This window comes from Vulpes lagopus, chromosome 1 (assembly GCF_018345385.1).
Source record: "Vulpes lagopus strain Blue_001 chromosome 1, ASM1834538v1, whole genome shotgun sequence".
Taxonomy (NCBI): Eukaryota; Metazoa; Chordata; class Mammalia; order Carnivora; family Canidae; genus Vulpes; species Vulpes lagopus.
In genome coordinates, this window is record NC_054824.1 from 34,075,194 (window position 1) to 34,095,869 (window position 20,676).

Consider the following 20,676-nt stretch of genomic DNA (forward strand, 5'->3'; position numbering starts at 1 on the left):
TTAAAAAAAATAAAAAATAAAAAAATAAAAAATGCAATAGGAGCTATCCTATATTTCACATCAGAATATATTCTTTCTTGAAACTAAAAAAAAAAAAGAAAAAAGAAAAAAGCATTTACAAAGAGCAATCATTATTCTTTTCTTTTTTTAAATAAGCTTTGTGAACATATCTGGAAGATGATGATGATGGTAATAAAGACAACAAAAGTTTGTATGATTTAATCTAAGAAGCTTTTACTGGCAAGAAAAAAAAAATTCCCAAAGAGAATATCATTAAAACTTATTTATGAATCACCATCTTAATTTTAAATGCAGTGAGCAATTTTATGATTCTACTTTCACTACATGCAACAATTACTTCTCCAGAAAAAGACCAAAGCCCTTCATTCACTCATTCCCCCACTGCTGACCAACTATTCAACAACAGCTTGCACCAAGGCAAATTGGGTACAGCAAATACACTTCAGATCCACCCATACCATCCACCCATACCATCACAAGCTTCTACATACTCCCTCCATCCAAGTCTCAAGACTACTCATGGGTATTCTAATCCTTAAGTGAAAGACGATAGACTGAAAAATATATATGCATCATCTGTTAACTGGTAAAAAATATAAACACCAGTACCTGGAAGGCTCCAAGTCAACATAAAACCTTTTTAAAGTAATTTTAAAAGAAAGCAAAAATATGCAAAAAGATTAAACATTAAATATGAGATTTTTAAAAAATATTTTATTTATTTATTCATGAGACACACAACAGAGAGAGAGGCAGAGAAACAGGCAGAGGGAGAAGCAGGCTCCATGCCTGAAGCCTGATGAGGGACTCGATCCCAGAACTACTGGATCACGCCCTGAGCCAAAAGCAGACGCTCAACCACTGAGCCACCCAGGCGTCCCTAAATATGAGATATTTATTAATGGTGAGGAAAACAGATTATACACCTCAGATACTACTATGAAAAATCTGATATATAATTCCTGATTGATCGTATCAGGTAGAAAAAAATTTCAGGTTGCCAGACAGAAAATTCACCTTTCACAAATGCTAAAAGCTTAATCATAATGTTTCTATAATATTGGTCAAACCATACATTAACAGAGAAGAACAAATGTATATGCAACAAATTAGGTTATTAGATCAAATTTTGTTAGTTTTAAAAATTCAGGTAAAGCCTACACCATATAAAATTCAGATAATGGCAGTAAGGACAAACACTTGACAATGATGTATCAAAAGAAACAAGGTCTAACAATTTTTTTCCCTGCAGTGAAACACCCGTTAATAAGTTAAGATAGACCTTTTAGTCTCCTCCTGATATTTTTAGTAGTCAATTAGAAGAATTAAAATGTGAATACATTTGGAGTTTCCCAAACAAAGGATCAGATAGTAAGGAAGATAGGAAGTAATACAAAAAAGAAACTATCCATTATGTCTCAAGTCAAACAGCAAAACAACAGCAGGTTACCTCAATGTCATTTGTTAAAAAAGAATCCCTGAGTCAACCTTACTAAGTTACCTTAAATAAATAAGAAAAAAAAAATAATAAAGCCATATATTAGTGTTCTTCAGCCGATTTACTCATTTAATCCACAACTGCAGAGGGTCCGTGGGGCATTATGCCACTTACAATGGAAATTCTAAAAGAAGAGAAAAATATTCTTTGACCTCCAGGCATCTGGTAGTTAATGCCAGAAAAAGAACAAATTCAATACAGTACAGGTAATCCATCATGAGGAATTTAACACTCATAGAAGTTATAGATTGGGAAACCATTAAATGCTAGTGGTTTTTTGAAAAATATTGAGACTTTATGAGCAATAGGAAGTAAATATAGGCAAGGGGGAAAAAAGAAGATAAGAATTCAAGGACAGCAATAAAAAACAGGGAAGATAACTCAAGTAGAGAAGCACAAGCTGGAAGCAGAGCCATCTATGGAGAGAACGATGCTGCAGCAGAGGCCAGAGAAGGGGGCATGACATATGAGTGAGAGCTGGAGATGGCTGCAAAAGGTCTACCTGGAGCCTCTGAACCACAAGTCTTAAGGGACAGCAATCAACATCCAATGGGAATGTTTACCAAAATTATTGGCATATTATTTCATGAAAATAAGAGATTTAATACTTACCCGATTTAAATGGTTGCTCCTTAAAATAACCTGTAGTAGAGTTTTCTCAAATTCTTCTAACTTCTTGGAACACTTTTTAAGAATATGATTAGATAAGTGACAATCACTGATCAATCCAGCTAAAGTATCAATAGCATCTGCCCAAAAGCTTGAAAAAGGAAATTTGGGTTTACGGTAAAAAGTGATCAGGCCATCCAGCAACTGAAAAACAGAATCAGATACTGTGGAAAAGTCATTTTCAAAGTGGCTTAAGTCTGTTTTCAGACTCCCTGATTCTGTCAAGTTCTTCAGTTCAAGTAGACGTTGCAAGAATTGCATGTGGGAAAACACAGGATTTTCCACAGTGGCACCATGTCTTTTCACAATGGGCAGGGGCAGAAAGGGTGTGGGGGTGCAGGTCTCCACAAAATGCTGGGGCATCTCTGAAGGTTCACTTCTCTCCTCATTTGATAAATCACACCCAGAATCTTCCAGCTGACTTAATGTATTTTCAGAACTTCCAGATTCCTGAGCCTGCAACTGGGAAGTTGGGTCTCCTGAAACAGAAAGGAATAAGTGTTATCTTTCTGTCAATTTCTTCATATAAAAACTAGAGAAGGGCACCTGGGTGGCTCAGTTGGTTAAGTGTCCAACTCTTGAATTTGGCTCAGGTCACGATCTCAGGATTGTGAGATCAAGCCCCATGTCGGGCTCCATGCTGAATGTAGAGCCTACTTAGAAGTCTCTCCCTCTCCCCCCACCACCCGGCTTGTGCTTGTTCTTTCTCAACAACAACAACAATAAAACTAGACAGATTTTCTAACTTAAAATACTAAATGAAGAAAAACCTACTAAACATTTAAAAACTAGTAGCATAAAAATCAAAAAGAGGAAAAACTGTGAAAGAAATTGCTTAAGCTGACTACAGAATGAGCTCCGGTAGAAAGTAAAGGTGATTCCCCCATATTTTTTCAGGTCACTATCTCTCATCCAACTATGTGCCATTCTTGAAAGACACAGAGAAGAAACCACAAGACCTGAGGAGGTAACTGGTAGAGATTCCAAAAGGTAACTAACTACAGGGCAACAAGGTATATCCAGAGATAGAGATGTGCTCAGGACACTAGGAAAACAGGAGGACCACCAAACAGCGTGCCCTGGTTGGATTAGTGCATCTTAGAAGAGGTGATAGTGGAACTACTTTATAAAGCAAATGTAGGCATTCCAAGTTAAAAGTTAGGGGAATGCAGGAAGAGAATTCTATATACCAAAAGGTAAGAGCTAAAGTATAGACTCAAGAAGGAAAATAAAAGCATTTGTGTGTATAAGGAGCCATAAGTAGTTTGATGTTCATTTACAGAAAATATGAAGCAAGATACTAAAAGAAAGAAATATGTAGAGGTCAGCTCATCAAAGATCTTAGAAGGCATATAAAGGGGCTTAGAATATAGGAAGAGTGAATGTAATTCAAACTTAAATAATGTAAGACCCTTCTAGAAAAATTACACATCCACATGTATGCCTGATATATAAAAATAAGTACCTGTAAACAACTTATACATATGTGTGTGTGTACTTATAATTATTCAAGCAAACCTACATCTGTATCAAGAGAGATAAACAGATGGATAGGTAGAGTGAGATCTCATAGATCCTTGGAAGGATCAGAATCTTCTGATACTGACTGAGAGATACTGCAGTTAAAGCTAACCTAGTAATTTTAGGTCATTCTTTGACAGAGATGCCATCATAAACACAAATAAGTTTACTGTCTATAAAATGATTATCAGTAAAATATACACACAAAATTGAGAAATTCTCATTGAATGTTCTAAAGTACATGCATATATTTATGAAACCAAGGCTGGGAAATATTGCTGCCAGCAATGAAAGACACTAAATAGTGTAATGCAGGAAAGAGAAATGGCTTTATTTTTCATTTCACAGATCACTCCCTCTATTGGCTGCATGAAAGGCAGATTTGAGGAGGACACAATGAGACATTGAAGGATGTCCTAATATCAGATGATGAAAGAAATGAACCATGCAGTTGCTGTGGAAAAGAAAGGAAGGGGCTGACCAAGGAAACAAATATAAAACATCAAAATATAATCTAGAAGCCAGCGAACTGATTAGGTATGGACAATGAAGTTGAGGTAGGAATAAATTTCTCCTTTGTTTCTGACTCAGGTGACCAGGTAAATGACAGCACTACTAATTGAAATGGTAAAAACACAGACAAAAAAACTGGCTTAGGAGAAATGATGGGAGTTCAGGTTTGGTCTTATAAACTGCGAAGCAACTGGAGAAACTCTAGGCAAAGAGACTGACCTAGAAATTGGTCCCATGAGCCTAAGGGTGGGGAAAAAGTCCAGACTGAAAATACATTTTTAGGAGTCATCAGTATGTAGGTGGTACATGAAATCATGAAAATGGTTATGATCACTTGGAAAGAGCATAAGAAGTGACTAGAACAGATCAAAGAGGGACCTTGAGGAGTATCAATATTTGAGGGCTGACTAGAAAATAAAAAATAATTAAGGAGAAGGAACAATTAAAGAGGTACAAAAAGAATAAAAATGACTGTGTTATGAAAATCAAGGACAAAGTTTCAAGGAGAATTACATGCAATAGAGAAGTCCATAAAATACAAAGCTGAAAAAAAAAATATGTTGGAATTACTCATTAGAAAATCACCAGTGATTGGATCCACAGAAGCCTTGCTCAGGCAGGGTGGTGGACAGAGGCCAGAAGGCAATAGGAGTGACTGGGCAGAAAGTCAGAGAAGATTGGCTGAGGCTTCTGAGGAGTTGGATCAGGAAAGTATAAAATGGGAGATAATTGCAGGCAAATGTGGCATGTCAAATTAGGAGAAGCTTGAGCAATTATAGACTAAGAAGAAAAAAACAACACAGAAGCAAAATTTGGAGTTATAAGAAAAATTTAAAAAGCCAGGTGAGGCCTGGCCTTGGAAAAGGCAGGGGGAGACTGAGTCAAAGACCCCAGTGGATAGGTTGTACTTAATGATACAGGATGCAGAAGTAATTTTTTTTTCTTTGAGGCTAAAAGAAAGAGAATGAAAATGTATAGGAGATGTAAAAAAAAGAATACAAAAAAAATACCCTTAGCATACAGGAAGTTAAAGGAGATTTCACCAGAGTCATTTTTTAAAGTTAGAGATGAGGGGATACTGGTTGATCAGGGCATGGGAAGAATGATGAGAGGAACCCTCCTCATCTTACACTGGAAATCTATCTGATTTGTTGCTCTTTTGTCCCTCAATACAAATAGAAGGTGATGATGAAGCAAAATGAGAAGATCAGGCTTTGATTTAGAGTTCATTCAATTAACAAATGTCTGCTATAACCACCAGAAATGTGCAACTATGTGCTTGCTAATTATCACGACAGGATCTGTACTCTGTGGTAAGGGGATAACGCAGTAAATTCATAAATGTGGTGGTAACCCAAACAGTGAACTATTAGCAAAGCATTTAACTATATGTGACTATTTCTATACTAAAACAGGCACACACAGCCTGCTCATTTTAAGCCACCAGACAATTTTTTTTTTCTTATGAGCAAGAATAAGTATTTGAAATGACTTCTCACCCTTCACAAAAGGGTGAGGGATTACAGTAATTATTTAGATAGATTATATTTTTCTTTCATGGAATTCAAAATGGTTCTTCACTAAGAAAGTGAACATAAGTTTAAATATTTCATGAACCTACTCAACTTTCCATCAAGGTAAGCTGAACTTCATGGATGATGATTTTACAGAAGACATAAAATGAATTCTACCAACAACCAGACTGGGAAGCAAAAAGCTGTTTTCTTGTTTCTGCTTTTTACTCCTCATTGGCGTTATCTCCTGGCAAGTCATAACCATTCCATCCCATCTCCTTCAAGTGCTGATAGGTACATATTTGCCAGGAATAGTTCTACAAGTGCATGTATTCTGGGCATAGGAATATACACTGACCATCACACTCCCTGGCTGCTTCATTTCTACACCTGCAGAAAAGACTGATGAGGGCATATGTTGAAGATGCCAATGTGGGAAACCACACATAGAGCAATGTCCTCTCGGTGCCCTAAAGTAATGCATAAACTCCACGAGCAAGGACCACAGTGAGCCTTCATGCAATATGGCTTACAGTATTAAAGTCACTCTGTCAAAATTAATAGAAGAATCTCATATTCACATTTCACTTTACAAAGCACTTTCACATAAAATAATTCAATTGTTCCCAACAACCCTTGAACATGTGTTATTATTATCCCTAATTTACCAATAAGGAAATGCAGCCTCAACTTGATTAAGAGGTCTAAGAAAAGCCACAGAGGGAGAAGTGAAACCAATTACTCGGTTCCAAGTCCAATCATCTTCTAACCACAGCAAAAGGCTTGTGTGTTCCCATGCCAGCTTCTGTACATACCCCTGGCTCTTTAAATGGGTCTTACAGAACTCATTCTACTCAGATTCTACTCATTTGCTTGGATGACTTTTCTCAAAATAAATCTTGAAGCTTGACTAACAAAGCATCATACCCAAAGGAGAGAAGAGAAAATGAAGCCATGCTACTGCAACTTTCTGTAATTTCTGTTTTTCCAGAAGGGACTAAGGTGAAGCAGTAGTCAAATGATGTTTCTCTCTTAATTTGTTATTGGGCTTAAGGGATTGAGGACTGTAATTTCTCTCCAAGTTATTGGAGATGATCTAATCAACATATTTGTCATTAGATTTAAAGAGACAGTAAAGTACACATACACAGATCCTGATCAGAGTCCAGCACATATTAAATGCTCAGAAATATTATCTATTATTTTTAAATGATAATAGATACCAAGAATCTAAATTATGCTAAAGCATGACATCATATATAAAAGTGCATAAAATATCAATTAAAATTACAGATCCTGTCTAAAATACCCTATAGTCCCTCTCTTATTACCCCAGAACTCAGGCTTACAATTCCATTTCACTGGACCTTTGTTTCTTCATCTTCTTCCAATTGTTAAATTCCATCCTAATCCCACTTACCATTTATGAGTAGATCTCAAGCACACTCAACAAAACAGAGCTGTGCCCGCCAGCTACACATCCCACCCCTGAATCAAATGTATTTTCTGCTGCACCCCAAATTGTCACATCCACATCAATTCTTGATACCTTTTGTCACCCATTTCTACAGTCCCTACATTACTTATAAATTTAGACCCATAGAACCAGCTGTCTAAAAGACATCCATACACCTTTAAAATTCCATCAACTTTTTGTTTATAAAACTGTACAAATCATCTTCATGCACTGCACACATAAACATACAATTCTTGTTTGTACAGCATACAGCCAATTTCAGCCAAGAGCAAAACTATTCCTCTAATCACCAGGCCCGAGTGAGGGATCACCCTAGGCAACTTTCTTCCACCATCCACATAGAGTGAAATGCCATGTCCTGCTGATTCTACCTTCTGTACCTGTATTAGTCAGGACCCTCCAGAGAAATGGAAACAATAGGATATATACACAAGAGAGGGAGAAAAGAGATTTATTATGAGGCATTGGCTCACGTAATTATGGAGGTTGAAAAATCCCAAGATTTGTAGTCAGCCAGCCAGAGACCTAGGAGAGCAATGGTATTATATTCCAGTGAGTCTACAAAGGCCTACAAAGAGGAGCTGGCAGTGTAAGTTCCAGTCTCGAGCCCCAAGGAGAGTCAATGTTTCAGGTCAAGTTCAAAGGCAGGAAGAGACCAATGCCCCAACTCAAAAGGCAGTCAGGAAGAAGGAATTCACTCTTACTCAGCCTTTTTGTTCTCTTCATGAGTTCAACAGATTGGATCAAGTCCATCCACACTAGGGTAGGTGGTCTGCTTTACTCAGTCTATTCAAATGTTCATCATGTCTAAAAATACTCTTACAGACATATCTACAGTAACACTTGACCAAATACTGGGCACTAGGTGACCCCAGCCATGTTAACACATAAAATTAACCATCATTACATATGTGAACCTATTCTTCCCTTCTCCCCTCCCCTGCTCTAGTTCACACCATCATATCTCTTGAATTGATCACTGCAACACCCTTGCCTAACTGATCGACCTGCCTTTGACTCTGTCTTCTTCTAGGCCATATTCTGAACTGACCTAAGAGTCATCCTGCTGAAATACTAATTTGATCACAGGATTATCATCCTTAAAACCTTCCAAAGGCTTCCTTTACCAGATAAGAGTCCTCTAAGATCCTCAGCTTGGCCCATAGATTCTTTCACTGTGTGGACCCTGTTTACTTTTCCAGCCTTGTCTCCATCCTCACTCTTACTTATGTGTAAGTAGTATGAAACCCTTACAGTTTACCAAAAAACACCAAACTAATTCATCTAATTCTGCATTTGCACAAGGTGTTCCCACTAAGTGATATGTTCTGATACAATAACCCAGAGATGGACTGATTCTTCAAATCCTGATTCAAATGCTCTGTGAAACTTTCCCTGCTCTGCCCTACGCAGAGGAAATCATTCCCCATCTGGGCTATCATGGACCTTACGCATACTTCCATTACTGCACTCATCAACCTGTTCTTGGAAGGGAGAGATTCTTGAGGACAGACACAGAGTTTGTTAATCTGGGAATTTCTATTGCCTGATGCCTGCCCTCCTACATAGTTGGTGGTGTGAATATGTAGAATATATATATTAACAAAAAGTGAGATCAAATTGCATCTCTTCAAATGAACTGAAATGTTATCTCAGGCATATATAACTTGTCAACACCAACTATGATTTTTTGGTATTAATAATAGTCACTCATATGTATTGATGAACCGAACAATTTAAAAGTAGTGTTCACGCCACCTGGTGGTCAAACAGAAACTGCTATTTTAAAGTACCACACAATTCTGAAATGACAATGTTTCACTTTGAAGGAATTGTTTGTCTTCTGCCTCTGGAAGGATGTATTTTACCATATCACAAAGCACATTTGAGAAGTGCTGACAAAGAAAAGCCTGCAGTTTTATTTAATCCCACTCCAGCAGCTGGCATCATAATTCTAGTTTTGAATACCAAGAGAGACAGCAATGTCAAATGCATGAAATTATAAGCCAATGGAATGATTCATCTTAACAGAATTGTCTTCACTGCATTACATTCACAAGACAAAACACTGCATTTGTGTGTCAGCTTGGTCCAGGACTACTTGACAGTGCAATTCCTCCCATGCTGAGTGCCCAGATTCTGAGTTTTCCTGGTTGTCCCCATCTCTCTCTCCCAAGCCACTGACCTGGCCAATTTAAACCTTCCTCATTGTTGTCTTTGACTTTCTCTTCCTATTCCAACTTCATGGGTGTCCCTACCATTCCTAGAGCCGAAAAGAACTCTGTCAGGCAGATGATTTTCAAATTTCTACCTCTAAATCCTACCTCCTCTCCCAAGCTCAAGTCCCTAGGTCTCAGCGCTTTAAAACACGTAAGTCCAAAAGAAACTGCATCCTTCACTTCCACTTGGCCTGAATTCCCTGAAAACACCGCTACCATTTCCTGTCTCCATCATGTGTAACCTAAGGGTCAACACTACTGACTCCTTCCTAAATCCCCATGTACATTCCAATGACAAGTAATATTGATCCTGCCTCACTCTTCTGTTTCTTAGATTCACTAAGTTTGTTCCCATTTAGGGCCATTCCTTCTGCCTGGGATGCTCTCCCCACTCTGAACCCCAATTTTCTCAAGGCTGGTTCCTCGTTATCATTTCAGTATCTGTTAAAATGTTACTTCTTTAGAGAGACCTTATGTGACCACCCAATCTAAAGAAGCCACCACACCAGTCTCTGTCACATCTCCCTGTTTTAATTCTCTAAATCTCACTTGTCACTACCTGATCATTTCCTACCAGTATAACCTGTCCCACCCACAAAATCTACACTCCACAACAGTCTTGGACTGACTGGTTTATTACTGCCATATCTCAGAAACTGGAATACTGAGTGAGAGATCTCAAAAGAAATTTATTATATCAATAAACACCTTTTTTATTTTATCTCCTTTTTCCCCATGCCAAAATGATTACATGTAAGATATGGGCAATGACTGGGCTGTTCCTGTCTCCAGCTCCTCCCTCCTCCATGCAACCCTAAACCCAATGCCCAATTACTGTGCCCAAATAACCTATGTGTCAGATCACCTAAAGGAACCACTTTCAGAAAGCATACTGGTTGGCACATACATAGCACACACCCAATAAATGCTAGTTTTTCTTCTATTTTCCTACTGGAAAATCTCCAAAGGCTCCTCGCTGCCTATAGAATAAAGCATGTTTTCCACTGTCACACCTCTTAATAGGCTCCAACCTAGTTTTTCATCTTATTTTCCAGAACACCTCTTCATGCTCTGTTTGCCACAGTCAAATTAGATCATTTGCCAGCAGATTCCTATGTCTGTGCTTTACACTGTTCCCTCTTGCCTGAAATACCCTAGTATTCATAGCTTTCTAAATCCTACCCATTCTTCAAATCAGCAACATCCTCCAAAAAGACTTTCAAAAGTCCTATTCTTTAAGTCAAAATAATCACTCTCTCTCCTCTAAACGTCAGTATCTTTCTCTGGACCATAGTCTCATTGGGTATAATTAGTGATGTGATCTTGCTCCCAATATAGTGTCTGATTCTATGGGCACCTATCTCTCTACATTCTCTACATTGTTTATACTGAACAGCTACTAGAGAAAAAGGGGCTGAATAAATGAGCAACAGAATCACTCTAATGGGAAAGAGTTTTTAGGACAAAATTAGAAGCTGATAAGAAAAAGCAATTTCTATTTGGATTCAGTCATTTGGGGGCAAAGATATGCAGTATAAGTAAAAAGCATGGTCCTAATTTCATTTCCTAACAAACAGGAAATGTCATGTTGAGAAACCATGAACACATATATTATAGACTTACAGAATAACATCAAACCCATGAAAATACAACCTTTTACCACATGAACCAATGAATCTACCTGCATAACTTGCATTCATCAGTGTAGATGTTATGAATGCCAAGTAGAGCTGGTAAAAACAATACAATCATGGACATCAGCAATACACCCCATTCACTGGCTTCCCAATGTTGTGAATGCCCAATGATACAGCAGTTTACAATCTGGACCCTATTAGCTTTCCTGTTGAGATCATACACATCTCCAAGCTCCCCTTGACCAAGTCTCTTTCCGAAAGAATTTACCTGAATTTGTTCACACTGAGCCCTTGATGCCATTGCTCTTGACCAGAGTTCCAACAGCTCACATGGGTACTGTTGACAGGTTACCTTCAAGCCAGCATGGTCCCCCAAGCCCACCCTGCTAGACAACTGAGGTTGGCATTCATTTTGACTGATGTGTCTATCTACTTTACTCTATCAAAAATCAGAATCACTGGGATCTTTTATCCAGTGCAATTTTTCCCAACCTATAGCACCATAAGGGAAACGTATTAAAATTAAGTATTCCTAGGTACAATTAATCAGTGTTTCCAGGAGATGGCTCCAGGAACTTGTGTTTTAAATAAACATCTCAGGGGAGTCTCATAATTGAGTAAACCTCAAGAACACTGCTTTGCACTACTCCCAAACTTACGCACTCAGCCTGCTTCACGTGTTTCTTGCTGAGCTACAGGTCTCCTACTTATGAGATCTTACAGTGGTGGTTTTCAACCTTACCTGCACATTTAAGTGACTTTGGAACATTTCAAAATTCCAATACCAGACCACATTCCATGCTGAGTATCATGCCAGAATCTCGGGTAGAACCCAGATATCAATATTTTTTAAAGCTCCCCAGGTGACTGCAGTGTGAGAACCACTATCTTAGATTAATATATATATTTGTTCTGCTTTCTTTGGATGGCAGAGGAGTGTGGCTCATTCATGCCATCTTCAAATCTTCCAGAAATGTCTATTTCCCTCTTTATCTATTCATGTTTAATTCACATTTAATCTTTCAGGGTTCAGCTGGTATTCTATTTCCTTTTCAAGGTCATCCCTGCCACTGTATTTTCTACTTTGTAAAAGTAGAGCCTTATACATTCTAGCTGTCTCCTTCCAACCATATCTAAGCCAGTGTCACATCCCTTATGGACCACAGCCCTGGACTCCTACACAGCAGTCTGCTTCTCCTCCCACTTACATTCTCCACACAGCAACCACAGCAAAAAGTTCAAAGCTCCTGCTTCATGCTCACCAAAGGATTCCCACTGTGCTTCAAGTCCTACCTACTGGAACAAGCCCTGCATAGTCTGTACTCCTGGCCTCTGTCTGGTCTCATCTCACTCCCTCTGCTCTTTGTCTGCTTACTAAATATACAAGCTAGTTCCTGCCTCAAGGGCCACTCAGATGACCCTGCTCAAAAACCTCCTTCTCAATGAAATCTCTCTGACCACCCAGTTTGTTAGTAGCCCTGCCCCATCCACAGGCATTCAACCTGGTTTATTTTTTTCACAGCTTCTAACACTTTCAGAACTTTTCCTGCTTGTCAGTTTGTTTGTTTTTGTCTAACTTCTCCACAGAAATATCGATTCTGTTTCTTCTCTTTTTTACCACAACCCCCAGAGATCAGTTTTTGTTGAAGAAATGAATCAACTAATGAATGAATAACCATGAATAAATATAACCCCAAATGAAACTATATACATCATATGTAGTGTCCTTCTATCTGTCTACCTCAGGAGATCTTGCCTCTCTAACCAGATAGTAAACTCACAAGAGGTAGCAAGTAAACTATTTCTTTTCCAACCTTGAAAGTCAAGCACAGTACTGAATAGACATCATATATTTAAGTACTTACTTGTTGACTATTTGAGCTATTTTAGAAGATCCTCAATATTGTATTGAAAAAGATAAGTTGGTTTTTTTTTTTTTAATTTTATTTATTTATGATAGGCACACAGTGAGAGAGAGAGAAGCAGAGACATAGGCAGAGGGAGAAGCAGGCTCCATGCACCGGGAGCCTGACGTGGGATTCGATCCTGGGTCTCCAGGATCGCGCCCCGGGCCAAAGGCAGGCGCCAAACCGCTGCGCCACCCAGGGATCCCGATAAGTTGGTTTTTTAAACTGACTTTCAGTTACCTGTAATCTTCTGACCCATAAGCATCCACATCTAAATTATGTTTACTATATCACACCTGAATAAGCATAACGAGAAGTCTCTCATTTTAATTCACCTCTCCGATTTTTTCATGTTTCAATTCCATTCTCTAAATTACACCCATCTTAAAAAGTACCATGCAACTTGTAAATCTATGATTGCAGGCATTGCCTGTATGTGGCCATTGAACTGCCTAATATGGAGTCAAACATATTTTTGTGTAACCGATGTACATCTGTTCAGATTAAGCAGAAAGAGATCTCAACCAGGTAAGTGCTACAGGGATGGTCTAAGCCTAAGCCTTAACTGCATCTCTGGAAATAAGGCCTTCCTCTGACTAGAATGTTTTTTAAAGCCTGCCTTGTATAGGCTCATGGTTATGGGTTTTGGTTTCAAGATTTTATTATTATTAATTTTTACATGTGATATATTGAAACCAGTCCATGAAGTCTAGGCTTTGTTAAATAGTGGGGCACTTGGATAGTTCAGTCAGTTGAGTGTCCAACTCTTGGTTTTAGTTCAGGTCACAATCTCATGGGTCATTAGATAAAGCCCCATGTTAGGCTCCATGTTCAGTGGGGAATCTGCTTGAAGATTCTTTTTGCCCCTACCCCTGCTCATGCATGGCCCTGTGTGCATGCTCTCTTTCCCAAATAATCTTTTAAAAGAAACCTATCAAATAGATACTGTGCATGACTAGAACCAGTGTTTTACTCTAAAACATTACTGATGATCATAGATCCTAAGGAAATTGCTTTCTATGATGAAGAGGTAAATAAAACACAAAATTGAGGCAATCACAGTTATTTTGCTAGTTTCATTTAAAATACTATTTATACCCATGGGAGGGCAATACTACCTTATAATACCCCCTTCTTATTTATTTCAGAATCATTAACAGGTCAGTCTGTTCCCAGGTAAATGCTAAACATATAGCTTCACACAATTAGGCTTCCCCAAAACATTTATCCAATCCCCTTTAATTTTCAGCTTTGGTGACTAAAGATAATGTTTCTCTCAAGTGCTGGAGATGCTAAGCCATAACATACATCTATCATCCTTTCAAAGGATGTCTTTCAAAGCCTTGATGTCTATCTCCTCAGAGTGCTAGCAGTCTCCATCATGTCTGTTGACCCAGGTGAGAGAACCCAGGTGAGAGGAACCTGCTTCAGGATCCTCACTGACCTTTGAAGGCTCAGAAATCAGCACTCCTTTTCATACAGAGATGTCACTCCAAAAGAAATCTGACAATGAATCTTGCAGGTACCAAAAAGAAATTATAAAATGTTGGTTCATGACATACATATTCCCTTTCCCTCCCAATTTGCAAAATACTTTTTGACCTCATAATCAGCCATTTCTGTTAAATGAATTTTATAAAACCATTACAAAAAAAGCATCATGAAAGCTCAGAGGCAAAAGATTATTTCAATGTAGAATCACATAAATGACCCCTTTCTTTAAAACCTCACAAGACTTGAAAATATTGATAATACTCGTAGACTGACAGACAGTCCTGAAATAGAAAAATACCGTAATTGGCCAATTTTGAGTCTAGGAATTAGATGCCTTTCATTTCACATGGAATACAATGTTTGACAGATGACATAATAGCTCACCATACAAAAAAAATAGCTCATCATATGCCTTAAGTATATGAATTAATTATAGGCTTGTTATGAAGACCAAGAATCACTCACATGCAACAGTCTGGAGACACATGCATTCCCACAGCTAACATTTTATTTTTAAGTATAGTCTGTCAGTAGAGCTACAAATGACAAATTTGTAAGAACATATAGATGTGGCCAAAAGTCATACACTTAATTCCATACAGTGTGTTCTCTAGCATGAGGAGACAAAGTAAAAATATTCTTAATTCTGAAAAAGAGGCATAGTCAGAGACAGCTCAGTAGTCAATTATTATACTGTCAATTACGATTGAAATATAGTCTTAGGCGTAGAAAAAAAGAAGAGCTCGGAGTCAATTTTCTGCAGACACCTTATTGCCAACCAAGCAGAACTCATTTCCACTGATTTTTACTATTGCGATAATCCTGAAAATAAAGTCCATTCTCAGGGGTTCTGGTTTTCATAACTTGTGAGGCCAAGTTATAAAGCAGTACAGCACAGCTTTAGTATTATGGTTCATTCACCCATCACTTATTGTAAAAATCAGTGGCCTAGGAAATTAAATAAACTTGACCAAAGGACAACATAATCTCAACATTAAAAATGAAATTAAGACACACCTTTCAGGGAGAAAACAAACCAAACAAAATAAATTCTGCCTTATCAGAATAGATGATTTCACAGAACACATACTACATTACTATATTCAACGCTCCAATGTAAAAGCATTGGAATAAGGGCTGGGGGACCCAAATGGTAAATAAGAACTTATAGATAAGGCCAAAAGTCATATACCTAATTGGTATGCCTCCTAACATCCAAGAACTAAAAAAAAGGCAGCCCAACAAATAATTCTACTAAATGGCAAAAGGCATTAGTGTCAAGAAGAGGTACCCAGGGCAGCCCGGGTGGCTCAGCGGTTTAGCACCCCCTTCAGCCCAGGGCATGATCCTGGGGACCCAGGATTGAGTCCCATGTAGGGCTCCCTGCATGGAGCCTGCTTCTCCCTCTGCCTGTGTCTCTGCCTCTCTCTCCTCTCTGTGTTTCTTATGAATAAATAAATAAATAAATAAAATCTTTAAAAAGAAGAAGAGGTATCGAGGTACAGGTCATTTGGAATAGAAACACAAAGGAATTAGTTCAAACTGGGGAAAAGCCAGAAAGATTTCCTACAGGACAGGTATCATGGGATCACAGTGCTTTCACTGGAGCAGCCTTTCATACCAGGAAGCTGCATGAACAAGGGCACAGAGGAGAGGCCTGAGCAATGGCTCAGAAAAGTATAGCTAGAACAGAGGGAAACCAGGGGTGTAGGAGAGTAGGGTACAGGGCTGACAAAAGATTCTGGGTTCACAATGGAAAAGAATCTGAATGTAACCTGTTCCCAGACAACAGAAAACTATGCACTGTTTAAAATATAACTTTAACTGATCTTAGGAAAAATCACAGAGGCAAAAAATAAAGTGACAACCTATAGACCTATAGAAAGCTCTGGAAACAGTCAAGGAGCAATGATGTCTTCCTCACAAGAGAGAAATCATAGGGTCCATTGTGGAGGGAGAACACTGAAAATTTTATGATTGAGAAGTCAAAACGGGACAGACAGGAGATTAGAATTTCCTGTAACAATACAGACACAGAGAATGAAAATCAAGTTCTATTAATGTATCTCTCAAAATAATTAAACAGGATATCAGCTGAATTCCTACAAAATTTTCTGAGCAGTTTACTCCCAAAAGAAATCAGACTGCCAGGCTTGAGGATCTTGCACTTCTGCTACTGGACTGGAACTAAGAACAATTTTACTACTGGAAAGAAAAAGCCCTCACACACCCTTAAACCTTTGTTCTCTTCTTTCCCACCGGTATAATTTGCTAAACCAGACAGATCCAGGTCTTTGAAAGACAGAATTAAACAACAAAATCCTCACGTCCAAAAAGAAAAAAAAGGTTCTGCTGCTAAGCAATCAAAGCCAATTCCCATCAGACTATCAGGACCGGATAGCCCAGGTGGCTCAGTGGTTTAGTGCTGCCTTCAACCCAGGGCCTGATCCTGGAGACCCAGGATCGAGTCCCACGTCAGGCTCCCTGCATGGAGCCTGCTTCTCCCTCTGCCTCTCTCTCTCTCTGCGTGTGTCTCTCATGAATAAATAAAATATTAAAAAAAAAAAAGACTATCAGGACCAATGAGGAAGGAAACTGGTATTTATTTTTTGTACATGTGTTAGGAAGCTTGGTGCCAAGCATTCTCCATTAACCTCATCTGCTTATCATTATCCTTATCATCATCATCTTCATTTTACATCTGCCTAAAACAACTTAGCTAATGTTGATAGAGCTGAGATTCAACCCAGATTCACCTAATTCCAATCTTCTTGCTCTTCCCAATGAGCAATCTACCTCCAGAATTTGTCTTCAAAACCTTTCCCATCAACACTACTTCCTTTCCCTTTGTTGGATCTTCCTTCCTTCATTTATGAATGTGCATTCTTAAATTAAACATTGAGCATTTCCTGCATGCTTGACCTTGGTAAGGATTATTCAGTCGTGCATTAAATTGTTTTATATTAAGCAGGGTGCTCTAGGCATTGCCCTTTCCTTATTCAAATGTGTATGTGTCAAAATGGTGGTTACAATCACATCATTTCTATTTACTTCCAAGATGTCTTTTGGTAAGTCAGTAATTCCATGATAATCATGCCATAAAAACTGAGTGTCTGCTACTTTCCAATAAATATAGAAAATTTCAAGTAGTTGGAGGAAAAAAGTATTTACTACAGATGTAAAAGATATTTTCTTAATTATTTAAGTAATTTTTAATAGCTTCTTTTTAAAAATTTTATTTATTTATTCACGAGAGACACAGAGAGAGAGACAGAGACATAGGCAGAAGGAGAAGCAGACTCCCTGCAGGGGAGCCCCTGATCCAGGACGTGATCCCAGAACCCCAGGATCTCGACCTGAGCCAAAGGCAGATGCTAAGCCACTGAGCCAACCAGATGCTCCAATAGCTGAGAATCTTGGTAGTTGTTAACAGTATTAAAATCAGAATCATGAATTACAACCATGTTACCACAAGGTTTATAGCATAACAACTAAGTTCCAAACCCATCCATGCCACTAGCACATCCAAACATGTCCAAAGACAACTAAAGAAAGACCCTTCCCCCAGCTGTCCACAGACCCCCATCCCCTCTCACCAGCACCAGCCATCCATGCTCTCAAATCTCACGTTAAAGGACACTACAGGAAATTAGTCAGATGTTTCCCCTCAAAGGGCCAAAACCAAGGTCTTCTACTCTTTCTAATAAAGGATTGCAGCATACTACAGAGAAAACCCTAGTAAAATAAGGGAATTAAAACTAGGTGGGATTAACAATGAAAACTGGTAATAAGGGCATGTGAATTAAATACAGAATATAAATGTTTGCCTTAAACCAGTGGTTCTCAATCCTGGCTATACTTTAGAATAACCTAGAGACAGTCTAAGAATACTGATGCTTTAGTCCAGCCCCCAGAGATTCTGATATAATTGGCCTAGGGGGCAAACCGGGCATTGGGATTTTTAAGAGCCCCTCAGGTGATTCTAGTGTATGGTTAGGGTTCAGGGCCACTGCCTAGAACTCTAGCCTATGTCTACCAACACTAAGGAGGCAAAGCCTTTCAGAAAGACATTTTAAGGGTTCCAAGATGGCGGCAGGAGTGGCTGGGTGGGGTGTTGAGGCAGAGGAGTTCAAGGATGCACCTGATGTGGAGCCACTGGAGCCCATGCTTAGCAACATCATCGAGCAGCGCAGCCTTAAGTGGATCTTCGTCGGGGGCAAGGGTGGCATCAGCAAGACCACCTGCAGCTGCAGCCTAGTCGTCCAGCTATCCAAGGGGCGGGAGAGTGTTCTGATCATCTCCACTGACCCAGCCCACAACATCTCTGATGCATTTGACCAGAAGTTCTCCAAGGTGCCTACCAAGGTCAAAGGCTATGACAACCTCTTTGCCATGGAGATTGACCCCAGCCTTGGTGTGGCCGAACTGCCCGATGAGTTCTTTGAAGAGGACAACATGCTAAGCATGGGCAAGAAGATGATGCAGGAGGCCATGAGCTATGCAGAGGTCATGAGGCTGGTGAAGGGCATGAACTTCTCGGTGGTGGTGTTTAACACGGCGCCCACAGGCCACACGCTGAAGCTGCTCAACTTCCCCACCAACGTGGAGCGGGGCCTAGACCGCCTCATGCAGATCAAGAACCAGATCAGCCCCTTCATCTCCCAGATGTGCAACATGCTGGGCCTGGGGGACATGAACGCAGACCAACCAGCTTCCAAGCTGGAGGAGACACTGCCCGTCATCCGCTCCGTCAGTGAACAGTTCAAGGACCCTGAGAAGACCATTTTCATCTGCATATGCATTGCTGAGTTCCTGTCCCTGTACGAGACAGAGCGGCTGATCCAGGAGCTAACCAAATATAAGATCGATACCCACAACATCATCGTCAACCACCTCGTCTTCCCTGACCCCAAGAAGCCCTGCAAGATGTGTGAGGCCCGCCACAAGATTCAGGCCAAGTACCTGGACCAGATGGAGGACCTGTACGAAGGCTTCCACATTATGAAGCTGCCCCTGCTGCCCCACGAGGTGTGGGGGGGCGGACAAGGTCAACACCTTCTCTACCCTCCTCCTGGAGCCCTACAAGCCGCCCAGTGCCCAGTAGCGCTGCTGCCAGCCCCAGTCGCTGCCATTTCACACCCACCCTCCACCCTCCCCCACCCCAGCAGAGTTTGCACAAAGTCCCCCCATAGTATAGGGGGAGCCATGTGTGGGGCAGGGGGTGGAGAGGAGGTCTGTTCCCCCTGTTGGGGCTGGGGGGGGCTGTAGCTGCCCCCCCTCCCTGCCTCTCGCCCCTCAATAAAATGATCTTAAACCACACACACACACAAAAAAGACATTTTAAAAACAAAAATAAAGTTTTAAATTAAAAGTTCAACTCTGGTTAATACTTTTCTTTATCACATGGACCTACAGGTACAAAAGGCCTAGATTTGTATGGGATTTGATGTTAAAAAGGTAATTGAGCGGCTAAGTTTATTATCAGTGTGTTCATAATCATAGATGCCTGTGCATAGTCAAGGCACTTCTTTAAAGAAAAATTTCAGAGGAACTGGAAAAGTACAGATCACTGAGGCATACAGTTCTCTGGGTCCAGCTCCTGCTGTATCACTCGCCCCATCAGACATCAGAGAGCTGCACAGCCGCACAAAGCAGCCCACCAGCATGGACTTGGCCTACTTTGGACTAACTCCTGCTTGGAAATTACAGATATGATGAGATACCTTGCGGTTCATAGGCTAAAAAATAATCAGATGAGGATAAACACTTCATAAAATACACAGGTGGAAATAACTTTGGAGTTATTAAAGGCACAATTATTAGCAAAATTAAGTATTAAAATACAAGAAATGCCATCTAATTTGTATGACCTGGGCTGAAAAATAAGGTTATTTTCTTCAAAATATTATTTTACAGAAAGAATGGATAAATGACACTAAATTCCATGGGAAAAGGAATCTGTTATTAGAATGAGAGGGAGGAAAGATGCCCAAATTCTACATGATCTGCTTTACTGATGAATTAGAAAAACTTCAAATACAGTAAAAAATATATAGAAGGATCAGAAGCATTGTTCAATTTTTTTTTTGCATTGTTCAATTTTTAACAGTTACTTCCTTACCATGTGATTATTTGTTAAACTGATATAAAATGTTGACATTTCACATGTCTTACATTGCATTTTACATAGAAAAGCCTGCCTTAGC

At 39.4% G+C, this 20,676-nt stretch overlaps 2 protein-coding genes across 3 annotated transcripts in view; one reads left to right on the plus strand and one right to left on the minus strand.

The window, feature by feature from the left end:
• MEI4 (meiotic double-stranded break formation protein 4) overlaps window positions 1-20,676 on the minus strand; it is a 203,481-nt gene that overhangs the window by 145,020 nt on the left and 37,785 nt on the right. For both annotated transcript variants that reach the window (XM_041763148.1, XM_041763058.1), the window contains exon 3: window positions 2,132-2,667. In XM_041763148.1, coding sequence (XP_041619082.1) covers window positions 2,132-2,667 — 536 coding nt within the window. The remainder of the gene's footprint in view (window positions 1-2,131; window positions 2,668-20,676) is intronic.
• Window positions 18,542-19,574, plus strand: LOC121495572 (ATPase GET3-like). Its single transcript, XM_041763291.1, is given in 2 exon segments — window positions 18,542-19,501; window positions 19,503-19,574. Coding segments are annotated over 2 exon segments (1,017 nt in total). The 5' UTR covers window positions 18,542-18,556.